The sequence below is a fragment of the Equus asinus genome, chromosome 4 (genome assembly GCF_041296235.1).
Source record: "Equus asinus isolate D_3611 breed Donkey chromosome 4, EquAss-T2T_v2, whole genome shotgun sequence".
Lineage (NCBI taxonomy): Eukaryota > Metazoa > Chordata > Mammalia > Perissodactyla > Equidae > Equus > Equus asinus.
The window spans coordinates 111,722,100-111,741,666 of NC_091793.1; the positions used below are offsets into that span (position 1 = coordinate 111,722,100).

Consider the following 19,567-nt stretch of genomic DNA (forward strand, 5'->3'; position numbering starts at 1 on the left):
CCTCCTCTGAGCAGGGGAGTGAGGGGAGGGCAGGAGAGAAAAAAAAGTAAGGAAAGCAATGTTGTGTTTCTTTCCCTATTGTCTACCCCTTAAATGCACACCATAAATATCAAAACAGTGCTTGGTAGTAGTCCAAAAGATTTAACTTGTCCTCAAATTCCTAAACAACCATCAGAGCATAATTTGATTTTCGGCAGTGTAACTGAACAACTTCTGGGCTTAACATTTATCGTGAACACTTAAAAGGGACAGGCCGTAGTGACAACCCATTCAAGACTCCAGCCGTGGAGAAAGTGGTGTGAGATCAACCAACCAAGTTAACCCAAGAGTCTTGGGATCTTGCCCAGCACTCCCCAAACCTTAGTTCTGTTTGTGGCCTCACTGCTTCCCCTTCTTAATTGTGTTTCTTTTCATCATGCAAATAATGGAAACCCAAGCAGGTCCAAGGTTCAAGGCCAGAGACTTCAGTTTGTCATTCCCTCAGTTACCTCTGGTCACCATTCTGGCCCACTGGCCTCCCCTCCCTGCCTTCAACCATGCCTGCACTACCTCTCCATTCCATCCGAGCCCTTCTCACCCTCCAGGAGAACTGTCCCCTGGATTCCACACCGAAAGACCACTGTGGGCCTTCCCAGCCCAAGCCATGACAGCCTCCTCTCCATCCCTTCGTAAAGGTAAACAGGAAAGGTGAGTAAGAAACTGCCAGCAAGTTTTGACAGCTGCTGAGGAAGACTAATGGGTTTCTAAGGAAACGGAGAGGCAGCAGCCATTTTAGTGGCATTTGCTGTATGAAAAATATGTAGACACTGACATCCCCCTACCCCCTACCCGTGCGCCTTCCCTCCCTCGACGCTCCAGAGGCCTCGAGGTGAGGGGTGGGGCCAAGGTCTCTCCGAGCCGCAGCAGCCACCTGTCGCAGGTGGCCGGCCACCTGGGGTCGCCACCTCGCCCCCTCCCCGCAGCAGGCGGGACGCGGGGCTCCCCACCCCCAGGCGCCGCAGTGCGGCGGCGGGCGGGCGGCTCCGGCCCTCCCGGTCCCCGCGTCCCGCCCCTCGGGTCCCCCCCTCGCCGGCCCCCCCGCCCGGCTGGCCCGCTGGGAGGGCGGGCCCGTCGCAGGCGCGAGGCGGGCCCGGAGGAGCGGGTCGGGGCGGCCGGCGAGGCGGAGGCAGAGGCAGCGGCAGCGCGAGCGCGGGAGGTCGCCGCCGCCGGGGACACCGCGCGCCGCTGCCCAACATGGTCGCTGCGCACGCTGCCCATTCTTCCTCGTCGGCCGAGTGGATCGCCTGCCTGGATAAAAGGTAGCTCGGAAGGGCCCCCAGCCGGCCGGGCGCTGCGGCGCTGCCCCTGCCCCTGCCCCGAGACCGGCGCTGCGGGAGGACGGTCCCCGAGCGGGCGGGGGGCTGAGGGTCCTGGGCCGGGCTGCAGGGGGACACAGACCCCAGCCTCTCCCGGGGCGCCACCCGCACTAGATTTTTACACGTGGTGGAGAGATGCAGCGCAGTGGTGGTGGTGGGGTTGGGGGGGCACCAGCCTCTGCGATCCCCCGCCCCTCCTTCACATTTCTTGCTCCCCGCCCACCCGCGACTCCGGGCGCCGCTCTTGGGTGGGGGGTTATTTTCTCTTGACATCACGGGACAGAAGAATATATTCATACCTTCTTTCCGCTGTTCAGACCATTAGGGGTAAATGTGATTTAAGTTTTAAGGAAGGGTGGGGGCAAAGGCAGGTGCAGAGTAACATTCTTTTTTTTTTTGTTCCTGAAAGCAGAGTGTGAGGGACCCTAGTGGAGCTGTCAAGTGCCTTGCTGAAATTCTCAGCTTCTGCCCCCGCAGTCGCTTGCTCAAGGTCTGTGTTAGAAAGGTCACGCGGGAGACTGCTTTCGTCTTAATACTTGCTTCTCGGAAAAAGACCCTTACTCGAAAAACATTAGAACCGTAAAGCATTGTAACTCCCGAGGACAGCTCTGTATAAAGAGGGTGCTGCGTGGAACAGCGGACTGCAATTGTTTCCAGGCTCTGATAGCATTATTTTCTGTTTGTCCAGATTGTGGGTTTAGCAGCAAATATCACACAGTATATTAGCAATTATAGTTTATTACCTTGATTAAAAGATGATGCATCTGAACTTTTAAGAACTAAGACATTTTGCAGAGTGAACTGCCTGTGAATTTCTGAGTTTGATGCAGTAGGCAGTGATTCATGTCTTGCAGTGATCTGCGTGACATCTCTATTTGCATTTGTGCGAAATGTTTTGCGCTCTGCCATATTGAAATTTTTTACAATTAGCAGATTCATAACCAGATCAAACTTGAAAATCTTAAGTGTGACATATTCTGTATACTTTACTATTGTAGGCCTTTGTTGAAAGAAATTAAGTAGCAATTTGAGAAAAGCTAAATGTGGCTCATTTGAATAACTTAATATATCTGAGAAATAATCTTTACTTTCAGTTACCATGCAGTAGCAAGATTTTTTGGCAGGCAGTGCCCTATTTACGTCTGAAATGATGTGTACTAATATTAGAAGAGTTGCACACGATAAATAGTAAGAGGATTGAAGTGATGGTTAAATCATACAGAATTATGTAAAGGGACTAAGAACATGTTTAAGTGAAGAGCCTGCTAATGTGATAAGTAATCTAAATGTAATAGTTTAGGAAAGATGAATTATAAAAGAAGAGAAAATCAAGCTCTTGTACTTAACCATAAACACTAGTGCTTCCGCGTCAGTGAATTTTTTAGATAATAGATTACATATTTCTATTTGCAGAAATGCATGGTATGCCATTTTTTGTCATTTTTAGTCAGAAAATAGGGCAAAATCATAGAGCAATGCTAACACATGGGGTATGTTTGACTCTGTCTTTTCATAATGTGTATTTGCCCAAATGATTTTGTCCGGAATGGATTTTCTATTCATAATGGGGAAAAATCTACAAGGGGAAAGGAAACAACCCTCCACAAAAGCTCTAGCATTCAGGGAGTGCGGGAGAGTGGGCAGGTCAATAAGTTAGGGGTTTTAGGCCCAGAGCTATCACCAGCTCTGATCTTAGACATGTCACCTTTATTTCCTCGAGTTTCTGAAAAATGAGGATGGAATTGTCTGTCTTCCCAAGGATTAGTGGACCAAACAAGAAAAACATTGTGAAAGTTCTTTGAAAACTGTGAGGTGCCATGTAAATTTTTTACTTTATGGTGTTGAGAACCTTGCATCTTCTGCTGGTATTCCTTTGAAGAAGAGTTGAGGAGTGGCAGTCTAATTGTAAGCGGGCCTTGGGGTACGTGTTGTGAAGTTGCATTTTTACTTAGATTGTCTGTTAGTTTTTTAGGGGAGGAGGAAGATGAAGGGTGCTGACGGAAGTTGGCTGGGGAAGCCCCCTCAAGTCACTCCTTAGTGGGACACTGCTCTCCATATTTCTGAGAAGGGCAATCTTGACACCCTCTTCCAGGCACTGTGTTGGTCATTGGGGATGCAAGAAAACACAAGATGAAAGCTGCTTATTGACTTGGGGGTGGGATCGTAGAACTACATAAACAACCACCCACAATGCAACGATAAGTGCTTTAATGGAGATGTAGGAAGTGCTGTGGGGATGCAGAGCAGAGAGTCATCTGCTCTGCCAGGGGTGCTTCCCACACGTTCCTGCCTGGGCCTTGGAAGTTGAGGGGGATTGTATCAAGTAGAGAATTTGGGGAGGGCATGCCAGGCAGAGGGAGCAATGTGAACAAAGGCACACAGCTGAGGCATAAAAATATGCTAATTTCTTCCCAACCACAAATTTCTCTTATGATCACCTAGAGTATAGGAATGTACGTTCTATTTTTCTAAAACTTGTGATTATGGACATTTTCAAGCATACACATGCAAAAAAGAGGGAATAGTGCACTGAACCCCTGTGTACTATTCAGAAATCTGATGCTGGGACCTTTTCCACAGCTGGGAAATGTAGTTTAGGTATATGCATCATGCAAATGGCAGCTGTTGTGGATAGCTAGAGAAAGAGCAACTGAGGGGTCGGAAATAAAAAGGGGAGTTAAAGTAGAAAGTCTGCACCAGTAAAGAAATATGTAAACACGCAAAACAAAACAAGTATCATAAAGCCTTAGAAATGTTGTTAGGTCTGCCTAGAAGGTTGTCATAGACAAGCAATGCTGTATAAACTTGTGTGTGGGGAGGGGGTTGAAAAATATGTAGATATGTGGATTAGGTTAAAGAAAGAAAATCCAAAACTTTTATGTTTCAGGAACCCAAGTTCTTGGGCTATGGTGGGACCAAGGAGATGAGAGTGTATGAATACTAATCTTAAAATCAGAATGACATTGAATATTTGTATGGATGAAAAGACACTGAAAGAAGTGTCAGTGGACATATTGTTAAACTAAAACAAATGTATCACTATCTCCTTGATCTTACAATTTTTTCTGAGCAGAGATGGTAACTAGAAACATATTATGTACATAGTACCCACTATTTGGGATTTGAGATATGTGAAATGTCTTTTTTTTTTTTTTATGTGCTGGCCACTGTTTAATTTTAGTGAAAATTTTTTTCCTGTAAGACTTTCAGTTTGCCACCTGTAAATTTAAGAACCATTTATAGGTCGTAATTCTCACGGTTGGTAAGGGAGTATGGTGAAGAGACTACACATCTGCACAAATGTAGAGTGAATCATTGCTGATATTTGTCACTGTGGAGCAGGAGTTGGCAAACTGTGGCCCGTGGGCCAGATCTGGCAGCTGCCTGTGTCTCTCCTGCGCTAAGAATGGTTTTTACATTTCTGAATGGTTGGAAATAAATCAAAAGAAGATTAATATTTCGTGACCCATGAAATTCAAATTTCAATGTCTGTAAGCAAAGCTTTGTTGGACCACAGCCACACGCATTTGGTTACATATTATCTAAGGCTGCTTTCATGCTACAGTGGCAGGGTTGAGTAGCTGCAACAGAGACTGTGTGGCCCACACAGTTTGAAGTATTTACTATGTGGATCTTTTTTTTTTTTTTTCTGGGGAACATTGGCCCTGAGCTAACATCTGTGCGAGTATTCCTCTACTTTATATGTGGGTTGCCGCCACAGCATGGCTGACGAGTGGTGTAGGTCTGCGCCTGGGATCCGAACCTGTGAACCTGAGCTGCTGAATTGCAGTGCGTGAACTTAACCACTACACCAGCAGGCCGGCCCCACTATGTGGATCTTTGAAGAAAAGTTTGCCATCCCCTATTAGAGATGAAAGAATCCAGCAAAGTCACTGACAGAGAAACCACTGGAGATGACAGAAATTGTCTTCGTCTGGGAAGGAGTTCACGATGTTTGGCTTCTTGTTCTTCAGTTAGTTAGTATAGCTTGGAGGGAGGTCCTCAGTTGATTGGCTTCTTTAAGGACCCCTGGTGATCATAGGCCAAAGCAGATAATGAAGGTAACATGGTTTGGATGTGTAAAAAAGGTTATCATCTTTCAAAACACCTGAAGAATTTTTTAAATTATTGTTTCATTTAAAAAATGCTTCTTACAGTGTCTTTGCATCTGACTTGATTCCCGTTTAATGAGAGTGAAAGAAATCAAGGAATAAATTTGTCGAAAACCAAAATGCTTTGTAGCAGACATGGTGAGAAAGGATGACTCAGATATCAAAGAAGCGTCAGACTCAGTCCCACCCTTGAAGAATACAGAAGATCAAAGAAGCATGCAGAGCAGAAGGCTGTCACTGGAGAAGGCTGGTGTCTACCCAGGCAGGTCCCAAGGGATGGATGACATTACCCAGGGTTTGGGGCTGGTCTTGCAGTCTCGGAATCCTGATTTGTCAGTGCATCAAGAATTAATACATTTTTCAAGCACCAGATACATAGGCACCAAACTCTCAGAGACTGTAAAAACCAGAAAGTTCATAAAAATAGCATCAGAGAAGTGGACACTCACATCTTTTGGCTAATATATTCCTCCTCTAGGCAAGCAGTATGGGAAATGCAGTTGTTATCAGAAGCCCATGCTGAGCATTTGCTATGAGAAGCAAAGCTGCCTTGAGATCAGGGCAGTTACAACTTCTAGCCAGCTCATTCTCCTCCTAGAATAACAGAGCCCGGGCATTGAATTATAATCAGAAGATAGCTCTAGAAACCTTCAGGACAGCTTGGTTGTCACCTCTTCCAGTTACATGATCATTACATCCCATAGCACTGTTTGTCCAACGCTGTAACCACACAAGTCAGGCTCCATCACAATTGCCTGTCTACTTCTATTTTTGCATCATTTGATGTCAGCCCCTCTATTTTATTCATCATTTTATCTCCAGCCTCAGTGCAGCACCCCGACTGCAGAAGGTGCTTATGGGATCAGGGTGAGATGGCCAGATGCATCCTCCTCCTCTGGGATGGAGCGGCCTCTGCAGCCTTGCAGGGAGCTGCTTCCACTGGCCCCCGTTTCCTTGGAAAGGGCTTGGATGGGCACCATCAACATTTGTCTCTGCTGCTCCTTTTGTGTTTCTTTGGCTGATGTGAATGCTTTTTTTAAAAAATGACAGTACCTAGCTCTATTCTAATCTATTATCAAAAAACACGTTTGTTATGGAAAATTTTAAAATATGCAAAAAGAAGAGAGAACAGTATAATAATTCTCTTGCACACCCCCACCCCAACAATCATCCACTCACAGCCAATCTTGATTTATTTATACCCCTTGTTATATTCATCCCCCGCTACATCCAGGATTATTTTGATGCAAGTCCCAGATGTAGAATTATTTCATCTGTAATTATTTCAGTATATGTCTCTAAAAGGTAAGGACCCGGGCTGGCCTGGTGGCGCAGTGGTTAAGTTAGCATGTCCTGCTTCAGCAGCCTAGGGTTCGCTGGTTTGGATCCCGGGTGCGGACATAGCACTGCTTGGCAAACCATGCTGTGGCAGGCGTCCCACATATAAAATAGAGGAAGATGGGCATGGATGTTAGCTCAGGGCCAGTCTTCCTCAAAATAAAATTAAAAAAAACAACAACGAAACAGAAAGGGCTCTTTATAAGGAAAACAGTACCATTCTCACACATTTAAAGTTTTTTTTTCTGTTTCTTTTTTTTTAATTGAGGTAACTGGTTTATAACATTATATAAATTTCATGTGTACATCATCATATTTTGACGTCTGTATAGATTACATTGTGTTCACCACCAAAACCTTTAAAAAATTGACATTAGTTTGCTAGTAGAACCAAATGTCCAGTGTTCAGATTTCCCCATTTATCTCATAACTTTTTTTTTTTCAGTTTGTATTAGGATGTAAATTAGTTGTATTTAGTTGATACATCTCTGAGTCTTTTTTAATCTCTGGGTTCTCCCTCTCTCTCTTTTTCTTCCTTGTAGTAAATTTGTTGAAGAAACAGGTGTTCTTTAACAGTCTGAATTTTAGTTATACCTCCATGGTGTCTTTTAACATGTCCCTTTGTCCCTTGTATTTCCTGTAAATTGGTGTTTGGATCTAGAGCTCAATTAGATTTAAATCAAAAAATGATTTTTTGGCAACAGTACTTCACAGAAGTGTTGTATACTTGCATCCTGAGGCACATAATGTCAAGTGATCCTCTTTTTGTGACATTAGTGTTATGTTGCTTTTAAAGTTTACTGCTTGGCAGTTATCTTATTTGCAACTTTTTGGGGGACATCTCATTGTAGCCCTCAATACTTGGGAACACGTGACCTATATGTGTGGAGCAGTGAGAGGACAACACAACCTAATGTGTAATCAGGCTTAAATTCGGTGGTGCTGATTCTCCCTGCCCTAGGATTTTAGGAAAGGAAAGATTCAGCCAGAACTGGTCCCCTTAGACTGGAGACATGTGGGGGATGGTGTGCCCACAGAGCAATGGGCCTGAGAGAAGGGTGCCTGGTCCCTCACACCCATGGCCTTGCAGCCTGGTCTCCTGCAAACAGCCTGAGAGCCCGAGTCTTCAGTGAAAGAGTGGTGCTCAGCAGAGCAAATGCTGCCTCCTTGTCTAGTTTGGATTCTCCCAAATGGATTTCTGGCTCCTCCAATGTGGGTGATACTGGCAGATCCCTTTTAGTTTGAATTTCCTATGAGTTTATAAGATTTCATAGCCCTTCCACAGTAGCTGCTTATCCTCCTGTTCCACCTCCCAATCCCAAAGCAGCTAGTTTTTCTTTACTAAGATTTAAACCCATCTGTATGCATCTTGAAGAGTGCCAGGGAAGAGTGAATCTTCCTCCAGTACTTTCAAATCACAGATGAGGGCAAGGGAGAGGAGAACCGACTTAGGAGTACTGAGAGGCTGAGGAAAGAGAAAGAAGATGGAAATAACTGGATGGGAAGGATGACAGAGAAAGACCTAGCCAAACAGATGAAAGCAAATGTCTGACTGGCTGGACTGGAGGCACCTGGCTACCGTGTTTACTCAGCTGCATCCGTGTGCATCCGCTTGCTTCCCCTGCATGAAAAGAAAAACAAAGTGCTGTTATGACCCTCTTTTCATTCATGTTCTTTCTTGGAGCACCCATCCATTTCCTGTGTTTGCCTATACAAATTACTTAAATTCTCTATCCTTGGTCTATCTTCTAAAGCAGATGCATTTTTCTCTCTCCATTAGATATTCTCACATCAAATATTCCATTAATATTTTGGGCCAGGTATTGTTTTCCTTAACCTCCTCTGCTATAGAGGTTGGAAAAAAAAATACTTATCTTCCCAGCCTCCCTAGAGGCTAGGTGTCCATGTGACACAGGTCTGTCCAATGAGACACAGCAGAAGTCTACTAGAGACTTCTGCGAAAGTTCTTGCTTTACTGATGAAAGACACAGATGTATTTGATACTACCCTCTTCTCTTCCTGGAATTATGACCTGAGGCCTGGGCCTATGGCAACCATATTATAATCCCAGAAGGAAAGGCCGGAAGAAACACACTCCAGGTCTGACTTTGTTCAGCTACTGAATTTAGATCAGTAGTTGCTCACCTTCAGATTTTTTGTTTTGTGAAGGAAAAAACCCACCCTATTTCTAGAAACCACTCTTTGTCAGGGTTTCTATCATTTACTGTCAAAATTATCCCTAAACTAATAAGTTGATACTCAACTTGTCTAAAGCTGACTTCATCCTTCTTAACTCTCCTCTCCATTAGTTTCTCCTCCTTACTTTCCTTTTTTATTAATGACAGTACTACTCTCATCCTCAAAACTTTAATGTTACCCACATCTTCCCTTTCCTATGTTCCTTTTTTACATTTAACCTGTGACCAGTTCTTCTCTTGACCTTTATATTCTACTGCTTTATTTCAGTGCCTTATCATCTGGATCTCAGTCATCTCATTGTTTTCTTCTTCCAATCTGGAAAGCATGATATATTCAAATCAGCTTTGTTTCAGGGTCAGCCAGACCTGGATTCAAGTTCTGTCATCTCCACCCCTTAGTCATGTGATCTTGGTGAAGTTATTAACCTATGGTAATGGCTGTATTGAGGTTTGTGGGCTAATACGAGTGTAGCTGCATGGTCTTCTCTAAGTAGAGAGCATGGTGTAGGGGTTAAGAGTTTGGGAGCTAAGCTGTATTGGTTAAAATTCAAGTTTTGATTTTATTAATGGTGTAGCTCTGGAAAGGTTATTCAGTTTAAGTAGTTGTTTTGTAGATCCTTGGAATTTTCTATGTAGACAGTCTTGTTTGTGAATTTTGGCAGTTTTACTTATTCTTTGTGATCTTTATGTCTTTTAATATTTGTTTTTCTTGTTTTATTGCATTGGCTAGGATTTCCAGGACAAAGTTGAACAGAAGGGGGTGAGAATGGACTTGCTTGAATCAAGAAACAATTCTTTTTTCTCTATTTTTTTCTTTTCTTTCTTTTTAAAAGAGCTTGTGTAATATTGATGTTATTTCTGTTTTAGATATCATTTGGCCAGGAGTTTTCTGTGTAGGAAGCTTTTTGATGACAAATTCAATCTCTTTAGTAGATAGAGGACTACTCGGGTTTTCTGTTTCTTCTTATGTCAGTTTTGATAAGTTGTTTCAAGGAATTTGTCCATTTCATCCAAGTTATCAAATTTATTGGCATAGAGTTGTTCATAGTATTCTCTTATTATTTTTTTAATGTCCTTAGGATATGCCGTGATGTTCCCTCCTTCACATACCTTAGAATTTTGTGTCTGCTCTCTTTTTTTCTTGGTTAGTCTTGCTAGGAGCTTCTCAACTTTGTCAATCTTTTAAAAGAACCAGATTTTAGTTGATTTTCTCTGAGTAATTCACTGATTTCTGCTTTTTAAAATTTTCTTTATTCTACTTACCTTGGGTTTAACTTACTCTTCTTTTTCTGCTTCTTAATGTAGAAACTTAGATAGTTAATTTTAAACTTTCCTTCTTTTATAATAAAATTATGATTTCTCATGATCAACACAAAGAAGGAAGCACAAATATTTCATTATTCAGTGTTTACAAATGAAAACTATTTCTGCCAGAGAAGAACAATTAATCAAGCTGATACTGGGACCTGTTGACCTCTCAACCTCATGGAGAAGATACTGTGCAATGTGATGAACAATATCCTTCACAATATCTCAACAGTGAATTCAGCAATGGGTTTCATAGGGTTTTCAATATATCTTGATAGTGTAATGCCAAAGGAGAGTATTTCTCCTAGGTGGCCTACAAGTTTCTGATGGTCTAATTTAATCCCAGGATGGATTTTAGGATATTTTAGAAATGGATTTAGAAATTACTTCTCTTTCAGGAAATCCTTCATAAATACTGTTTTTCACATCAAGCTATTGATAATTATTAAAAGTGAGTAGCAGTGACTTTGAAGTAGTATTTCCCAATAGATACCTGGAGTGTTGCTATTCTGTGTTGTTGGTTAGATGAAGAGTAGTATGACTTTGGACTCAAACCAGACTCCTTCTTCTAGTTACTGATTGGCTACTTATTGAACATGTTACAGAAAACGTTGAATTCTTGAATCTTACACATTTTCTTTATCAACTCCTTAAACAAGCTTGAGATATAAGGAAGTTCTATCACCAATGTCCCTTGCTCTTCCTTTTGTCACACCTCTGCCTCTCTCTTTCTCCCTGCCTCATGGTCTTTTCCTCCTTCCATAACCCTAATGTGCTGTAGGAAAAGGATTTGATCTTAGTCATTGACTCTCCTACTGTTCATTCACGTGGAGATTTTACTCTGCTTTCCATGTATCTGATATTCTTGCTGGGGATAGCTTAGTGAGAAAAACTGACAAGGCCCCTGACCTCATGAATTTAAATACCAGTTGAGAAGACATTAATTAATTCAGTCAGTCATTCAAAAACTATTTATTGAGTACCTACTATATGGTGGATACTGTTGCACGTGGTGAGGAATACAGTGGTGAACAAAACAGGACAAGTTAGGTGGTAATAAATGCTATGAGTCCACAGGTAAGAGGAGATAGAGTGATGGAGTAAGGAGCAGACAAATCTATGCTACAATGTCAGATAGTGATAAGACCCACGAAGGAAGACAAAGCAGAGAAAGGGGAAGAAAGTGAGGGGTGCTGATATTTTAGAGAGGGTGGGCAGGTCTTTCTACAGAAGTAACATTTGATCAAAGACCGTGAATGAGCTGAGAGGCCACCTGGTATGAATTTAAATCAGTGTAATCCATGCTTTACTAAATAAGTAGATGAGGTATTTTAGAAAACATGGGTTGGGCAACACTACAGGAGATTCACAGGAGAGAAACACAGTAGGGAAGAATTGGGTTTTTCCCTACACAGAAGGAGGAAAACTGAGTTTTTCCTTTATAGTATCTATAGTATATTATTGATTTGGTTGATGTAATAGACAAAAGTAATTTCAGAAAATGTTGAAAGGGATAAATTTTGAAATTTTGGTTTATCCTTTAAATATTATTATTTAAAGATATTTAAAATACTGTTCACTTTTGGGGCTGGCCCCATGGCTGAGTGGTTAAGTTTGCGCGCTCTGCTGCAGGCAGCCCAGTGTTTCATTGGTTCGGATCCTGGGCGCGGACACGGCACTGCTCTTCAAGCGACGCTGGGGCAGCGTCCCACATTCCACATCTAGAAGGACCCACAACGAAGAATATACAACTATGTACTGGGGGGGCTTTGGGGAGAAAAAGGAAAAAAATAAAATCTTAAAATACTGTTCACTTTAGTTCTTCTTTATAATAATTTTTGAGGAAAAAGAAAGTTACCCCTAGAGAACTGATGAGTGCTATACAGATCAGGAAAAGTACTATCATTTAAATGAGGTTCTAAAGATACTGTGTGGATGCTGATGGCTGACTGGTGGTGGTATCAGCATCTCCATCCTACTGATGGACTTCGGGTTTCATGTATAGGCAGCTTACTTTTATCAGTGATGATTTGTCTCGTACCTCTGCAGGGTCAGAGGCCTAAGATAGACCTCTCAGGCAGCTGGACCAGAGCAAGAAAATGGTCCTGAATACCTAGAAACTCCAACAATTTCTCATTTTGAGGATTTGTTCACTACCTTAAACAACTTTTCTATCACTCCACCATTTGCCTTTTGGTAATGTTTTTGTATTGAATTCTTACCATATTTTTCTCATCAACTAATTAAATGATACAGCAATATGTATATAAATTTTTTCATGTCAAAAATTGCAGACAGCTGAGAACAGTTAAGTATCTGTGATGATATTAAAGTACCATGCGTGCAGCAGACTCCGTGTGGATATTCCCTGGTGGTATTTGAAGATCTGATTTGTAGAGTTAGAGCTATCTAGTCGGTAGCCAAGTTTTACATTTTATTTACTGAAAATAATGTAAATACTTAGACCAGGAGTTCCTGTTTCATTATCCAGATCATTGGAGCATAAATAGGGGAGCCCTCTACCAATAGAAAAAGGTGCAATTACAGAAGATGCAACAGGACCATATAATAAGGCACCTTCATCTGTAAGGCAGATCTCCAAAGCATGGCCAGACTTAGAATGGGAATAGAATACAGTTTTATTGTGCTCTTTCCTCTCCCGTGCTGTGCTGTAACTGTACCTTATCAGCTGGTGAGTGCGCCTTATCTTTTCCTCAATTGGATTTTACGTTATCTCTATTGCTTCGCTTCCTGCCTTTTTAGCACTTCATTGGGTATTTATCTTAACCACTTTAGAGGTTCGTTTTAGAATTCAGCATTCAACAGATTATGGCTATCAAAGTAAAGCTCATTTTTAAAAGACCCTTTGTGTTTATATGATTAATATTTTTTTGTCTCCATCATTAGAAGTCCTAACCGTAAATATCCACAGGAGAAATGAGCAATGACGCTCCTCCTCGGAGGAACTCACAGAAATCGGAAGTGGACATTACTTAAGCCTGTGTTGTTTTGGGTTACCTGAAAGAGAATCATAAAGTAGTTAAATTGTAAAATTGAAATGATTAAAACATTTGTATCTTTTGTTCATCACTTTTAGGGAATGAGTGTGGATATTAGGGAGAAGGGAGTGTGAACAGTAAGAAAACAACAGGATGGAGTGATTTTAAAGATCCTGGGAAATTATCTAAAAAGGAGCTTCTCTTTTTTCCATTTTAGTTGGGTTAACCTTGATTTTTAAAAATTTACTCACTAACTATTGATTTTCACCTGCTTTAAAGAATTTTGCAGTCTAATTCTGCCACATAGTCTTATGCCACTAGAATAGCATTTGAATTTGCCTTTTGAATTTATTTCTTTTGAATTGGGAAGGAACACAGATATAAAATTGATTTTATGTGTTGAATTCTGCTTATTTCTATAATTATATAGCAGAAACTTCATCGATGGGAGTTTTATCTTGTAGGATTTGTATTGAAGGAATTAAAAGAGATTTTAAAAAATGAAAAATGAGTAATGAAGGAAATTTTAGGAGAAAAGAAAACATTAAAAAAAAGAGCCCACTGATGTTTAGATGCTAAAACAGGTCTCTGAGACAGCAGCACGACTCCTTCGTGTGCCAGCTGACTCAGTTGCTACCACCACATGCCTTTCTCTCCCGTGGGTTTGTGAGAGCTGTTGCTGGCTTACAGCTCAGAGCGACAATATGCACATGCTCCCTGCTTCTTTCTGAGAGTGTTACATTGACAATTTCTGAGAGTATTGACGTGTCCTTCTCCTTCCCGGAAGGAAATGACAGAAGCTTATGAAAAGTAATGGACTATGATTTAAAGTACATTTTAATTGCACTTTAATCAAAGAATTTCTGGCTGAGGATTATTAATTTATTTCTGCATTTATGGTCGTAAAATGTTAGTGTGTTTTCCTATAGAATTTTTTGTATGCGTATTTTTTTAAGCTGTTTGAGCTCATACTCTAAGATTTTATACCTCTTGAAATTAATATTATAGGATCATGTTCTTGGGTTATTAAAAATTCTTTGTAAATATAATTTTTATTGGCTGAAATGATATGGCTTAAGTTTTCCCTTGTTGGACAATTAAGACATTTAAAAGCGATTGTTGCTGTTATATGTTATCATGCTATAACCTTTTATATTAAGTTTTTCCGGTGTTTTAGATTGCTTTCTTAGAGTAGAGATATCCATAGAACTAAAATTAGTTAATGTATGTGAAGAGATTTAAGATTTTGGATACATATCTTCAAATTCCTTTCCATAGAGACGGTAACATAGCTGCTATTATCTGTATTTTGCGAATAAGGAAACTGAGGTTTGGAAAAGTTAAATTACTTCCACAGGGTCATAGAGCTAGGAAGTGCCAGGGACCGACATAGGATGAAACCCCATTCCCTTTCCACTATAACAGTGCTTCAAATATGTTCCTTGCAACATTACTAGATAGTGCAAAGAAAAAAAAGGCTCATGATAAAAAATTTGGGAAACGTCAAGTTAAAATTAAATAAGATCTTTTCAAAAGTCCTCAGAGCCCTGGGCATCACCATAAAGATGATATGTGGCTATAGATGGAGAACTGTGTGCTCCGGTCCCCCTTCCTGCAGCCCTCCGCTCTCTCACCGCACTCGGCCTCTCCTCCCTGCACCCCCTGTGGATATCTCAGGTGCCCTGGGGTTGCCAGGATGGCAGTCCACTCTAAGTTTTACCCTTAACTCTGTCTTCCCACTCTGAGCAAGCTTCCAGGGGCTATGGAAGGAGTCATCGTCAACCCACTTGGTGGACCCAGGTGTCCCTAGTTGATTGTTTCTAGTCTCCTTCTCTGTCCAGTCTTTTTGGGTTGACAGTTCTCCCCTGAGCCCCAAGAGATCTGCCCTCCAAGAGGCCAGATCTCTTCAATGGAACCAGTAGGACAGACACCTTGGCCCACACCTGGAGGTGGACACACAATGGTAGGGCACTGCCCTGCATTTCTGTTTTCTATCTTGCATCTGTTTCTTTGGAACCTTCCCATCACAAACTTCCTAACCATTGATGAAGTAATTTGAGCTAATGTGTTCAAGAGTTTAATGTGCTATCCCTTGCAGAAATGTTTGTCTTTTAAGAAAAGATTCCTAGAGATGTCAGAGCTTTAACCGAAAGGAAATCAGGGTGAAACTCACTCAAGGATATCTGTCTGGTGGCTCTTTTGAGTCTCATCTTCCAGATGTGTGCCTTCTATCCAAGCCCTAACCCTAGCACACCTACCCAGGACATACCATTTCCCAACCATTTTGGCCATGTAAGGATTTTCTGTACATGTTTTCTAAATTACAATAACCTCAAATTACCCAGAGTTCTGAAAATCTGCTGAAATTGTAAAGTTGATCAGACTACTCTGTTTTAGAACACAAGATTAATTTCTGGATATACCACGATAAAAAAATGGCTGAAAGCCAAGCAGTCTAATTATTTACAGTTATCCAGCATCATAGAGAAATTTCATACACTTTATCCCAATTAATCCTCCAAACTTGATGTAATTTAATAATTCTGCTCGAAATGGTATTGAATGGTATTTGTGAGTGGTATTTAATGTGGCTGCTTTTCTAAAGCATACTGAATATCATTTTTCTTAGACTTGATGATTGAGGCTCAGTGTATTGAACATAAATTAGTATCCTGTGTTATAATATGGGGATTTTGAAGTATGTGGATTATCTGTTTCAACACGAAATGCCCCAGTGGTTTTTTTAGATTTTTTTATGTTCCGCCTGTTTTTGTTTTGTTTGCCTGACTCTTGCCTACTGCCCAGAAGCTGTCTCTCCTTGCTTGCTGCCCTCTGGGTGTCTGTCCTGTCTCCTTTCCCTGCACAAACATGATATCCTGCTTCTAATCCTTTGGCTTTAGAAGCCAGGTTGGCCGGGTGTATTGGAGCTGTATGTGTAATGCAAGTGCACACATTTTGCCCCTGAGGATTTTCTTCTGAGTAAAGAGTATGAATTTCAGAGTTTTCGTATTTTAAGGCCCAGATTTTGGTTATACAAATTCTTTTAAACTTACATGCTACGTGATCTCTCACTTCTATGATTTTTTCCTTAATAACTGAGGTTTCCGGATAAATATCTTCTGAATAGTTGAGGCATTACTGTAATAAGATTAATTCCTTTATTTAGCAAGTATTTACTGAATGCTTAGGAAACACCTTCTAGGTGCTTAGGATTCTTCAGTGAGCAAAACAGAAGATCTTCACTCTCAGAGAGCTCACATTCTAACAGAGGAAATAGATTTAAAAACCCAAACAGTAAACATAATAAATAAGTTCCACGTTCTGTTTGAAGGTAATATGTTACGGAAAAAAGCTACAACAACAACAACAAACAAGCAGAGTCCCGTAAGACATCAGGGGTGCTAGTGAGGTCGGCGAAGATTGTGATCTTAAATAGGTCGGTCAGAATATGATTCATTGGAAAGGTATGATTTAAGCAAACAGGCAGGGGAGTTAGCCAAGCGTATGTTTAGGGTAAGAATATCCAGCAATGGGAACAGTCAGTGCAAAGGCCCTGGTGTTGGTGCATGTATGGATTGCTCAAAGAACAGTAAGGAGCCTATTGTGGCTAGAGTGAAGTGAGGAAGGGAAAGGGTAGGGAAGTCAGACAGAGAATAAGGGTAGATCATGTGGGGAACTGACATCTATTATAAAGGCCTTTACTCTGAGTGAAATAAGGAGCCACTGAAGGGTTTTGAGCAGAGGAATGACATAGTTTGACTTGCATTTTTACAAGATCACTATGATAGCAATGTTGAAAAGATGCTCTGGGGGAGAAGGCAATGGTGGAAGAAGGGAGACCTCTTAGGAATACTGCTTAGGAATTACTGCAATAGCAGTAATCCAGATGAAAGATGATGGTGGTTTGGTTAGAGCGACAGTAGTGGAGATGATGAGAAGAAGTAGGGTACATTTTGGAGGTAGAACCAATAAGACTTGCTTATGAATTGAATGTCAGGATGTTTAAGAAAGAAGACTCAGGGATAATTCTAAAGTTTTGGGCCTGGATAATTGGAAGGATCATGGGGTCATCTATTATGATGGGTAAGGCTATCGAATAGGGCAAGTTTGAAGGGAAAGAGGAGTTCAGTTTTGGACATGTTGAGTTTGAGATACCTATTAGATTGGAGATGTTCAGTAGGAAATTGGATATGTGACTCTCGAAGAGAGGTCTGAGCTGGAGATATAAATTTGGGAATCATTAATAAATAGATGATATTTAAAGCCAGGAGATTGGAGAACATCAAGGAAGTGAGTGTTGAAGAGAAGAGGGCCAAAGATTGAGCCCTGCCATTCTCCAGCAAGAGTTCAGGGGGAGAGGGAGTAACCAGCAAAAGAAGCTGTGTAGGAGTGGCCAGTGAGGTAGGAGGAAAACAAGGGAATGTGGAATGTATCTTGAAAGGCAAGTGAAGATGGTTCCAAATATTCAGATAGATCGTATCATGTTGACAAAACATTGAGGGGAAAAAAAAAGCCCACAATCTGGGTTTGATTTGAAGTTTTATATCTTACAGATGACGTGGCTAATAGGTCTACTTTTGCAGCCTGGTTAGCAGTTGGGTGGGTTGCAGACTCTATGCTAGTTCTTGGAATTTTGTTGTGAAGAAGATGACAGGACTGAAAACAAAAATAAAATGTCTCACACACGAGGTGCAGGCCAAATGCATAGCCTGTGGCTTAAACTAAAATACAATCATCCACCTAAAATATGGGTAAGTGGGAAAATCCAGCTAAGGAATGATGAAAAAGCAAGGTGTAGAGATGCAGAGGACAAGAGGTAGGATAACATGAATGCAATTATGAAAACATAGGGTGTTATTTCTCCGTAACAGATGGAGAAAAGAACAGGGAGTCAACATCACCATGATAAATACTGAACAGCAAGGAAGCAAACTATCACAGCTGAGGCATGCGGGCTGCTGTGAAACTCAGAAGTGATATTATCAATAAAGCCAGAGTTGGCAAGTGATTAACAAATAAACAACATATGGCTCATTGGTTGCCATGTCCCTGGAAACATCTCCTCTTGGGAGATAGTGTGCCTCTGTAAATGAGTTTCTGGTTGGTGCACAGTTGCTTTTGATGCATATGACAGTTGTGAAATTGTCACAATCCAGTTTCTCTATGCAGAAATGCTGCTAAAAAGACAGCTATAGAGTTCTGGTTCTGGACAAATGGACTCAATTCTCCCTATTTCTCCCATTAAGTACAACTATAAACCCTGGACATTATAAGTAAAACAAACAGAAAAAGACTCTGAAAGGTGGAGAGAAGATGGCAGACAGGCTTGGACCACTCCATCTGAAGAATGATATAGTGGTGAGTTCCTTTAGTTTTCTTTTTGCCTTATCTATCCCAGACTGGGTGCTGGAGTAGAAAGCAGCTTAGAAACAAAAAAAATGCCTCAGGAAAAGCCTGCTGTCTCTAGGACAAGGAAAAAGGGGAAGCCTAACAAGACAGCAAACTTTTAGATAATAACTGCTTTACTTTTTTTTCTTTTTTGCTGAGGAAGATTTGCCCTGAGCTAACATCCATGACAGTCTTCCTCTATTTTGTATGTGGGTTGCTGCCACAGCATGGCCACTGACGAAGTGTAAGTCTGCGCCCGGGAACTGAACCCAGGCCACTGAAGCAGAGCATGCCAAACTTAACCACTAGGCCACAGGGCCAGCTCCATAACTCTTCTACTTTTAAGCACAGAATGGTAGGCTCACTCTGCTTGCCATCAGCAAAGATCAAGTGTGGAGCCAAAACTTTCACCCTCACCTGGCTATAATGAAGCAGCCCTTCCCACCTAGATTTTAAAGCAGTTATCATAAAAATGCTTCAGTGAGCAATTGTGAACATAGTTGAAAAAACAGAATGTCTAAGCAAAGAAATCGAAAGCCTTAGCAAAGAATTATAGAAGAAACAAAGAGGAATCAAATACGAATTTTAGAACTGAAAAATACAACTGAAATTAAAAACTCAATGGCTGGCTCAACAACAGGGTGAATAAGATGGAGAAAAGAATCAGCGAACTTGAAGAAAAAATAGAAATTACCCAGTTTGAACAACAGAGAGAAAATAGACTGAAAAAAGGAACAGAGGCTCGGGTCTGTGAGACTGTAACAAAAGATCTAACATTCGTGTTCATTGGTGTCCTGGAAGGAGAGGAGAGATTGGTGCTGAAAAAGTACTAGGAGAAGTACTGGATGAAAATTTACCAGATTTGGCAA

General features: G+C 41.3%; 1 protein-coding gene across 6 annotated transcripts in view; it reads left to right on the forward strand.

Moving 5' to 3' along the window:
* Positions 1 to 1,002: 1,002 nt before the first annotated feature.
* The window catches only part of RAPGEF4 (Rap guanine nucleotide exchange factor 4), a 299,972-nt gene continuing 281,407 nt past the window's right edge, over positions 1,003 to 19,567 (forward strand). For 2 of the 6 annotated variants that reach the window (XM_070508118.1, XM_070508117.1), the window contains exon 1: positions 1,099 to 1,298. In XM_070508118.1, coding sequence (XP_070364219.1) covers positions 1,234 to 1,298 — 65 coding nt within the window. In that variant the 5' untranslated portion in view covers positions 1,099 to 1,233. Of the gene's footprint in view, positions 1,299 to 19,567 lie in introns of all 6 variants that reach the window. The other 4 variants (XM_070508107.1, XM_070508108.1, XM_070508109.1 and 1 more) reach the window with 3 other exon arrangements.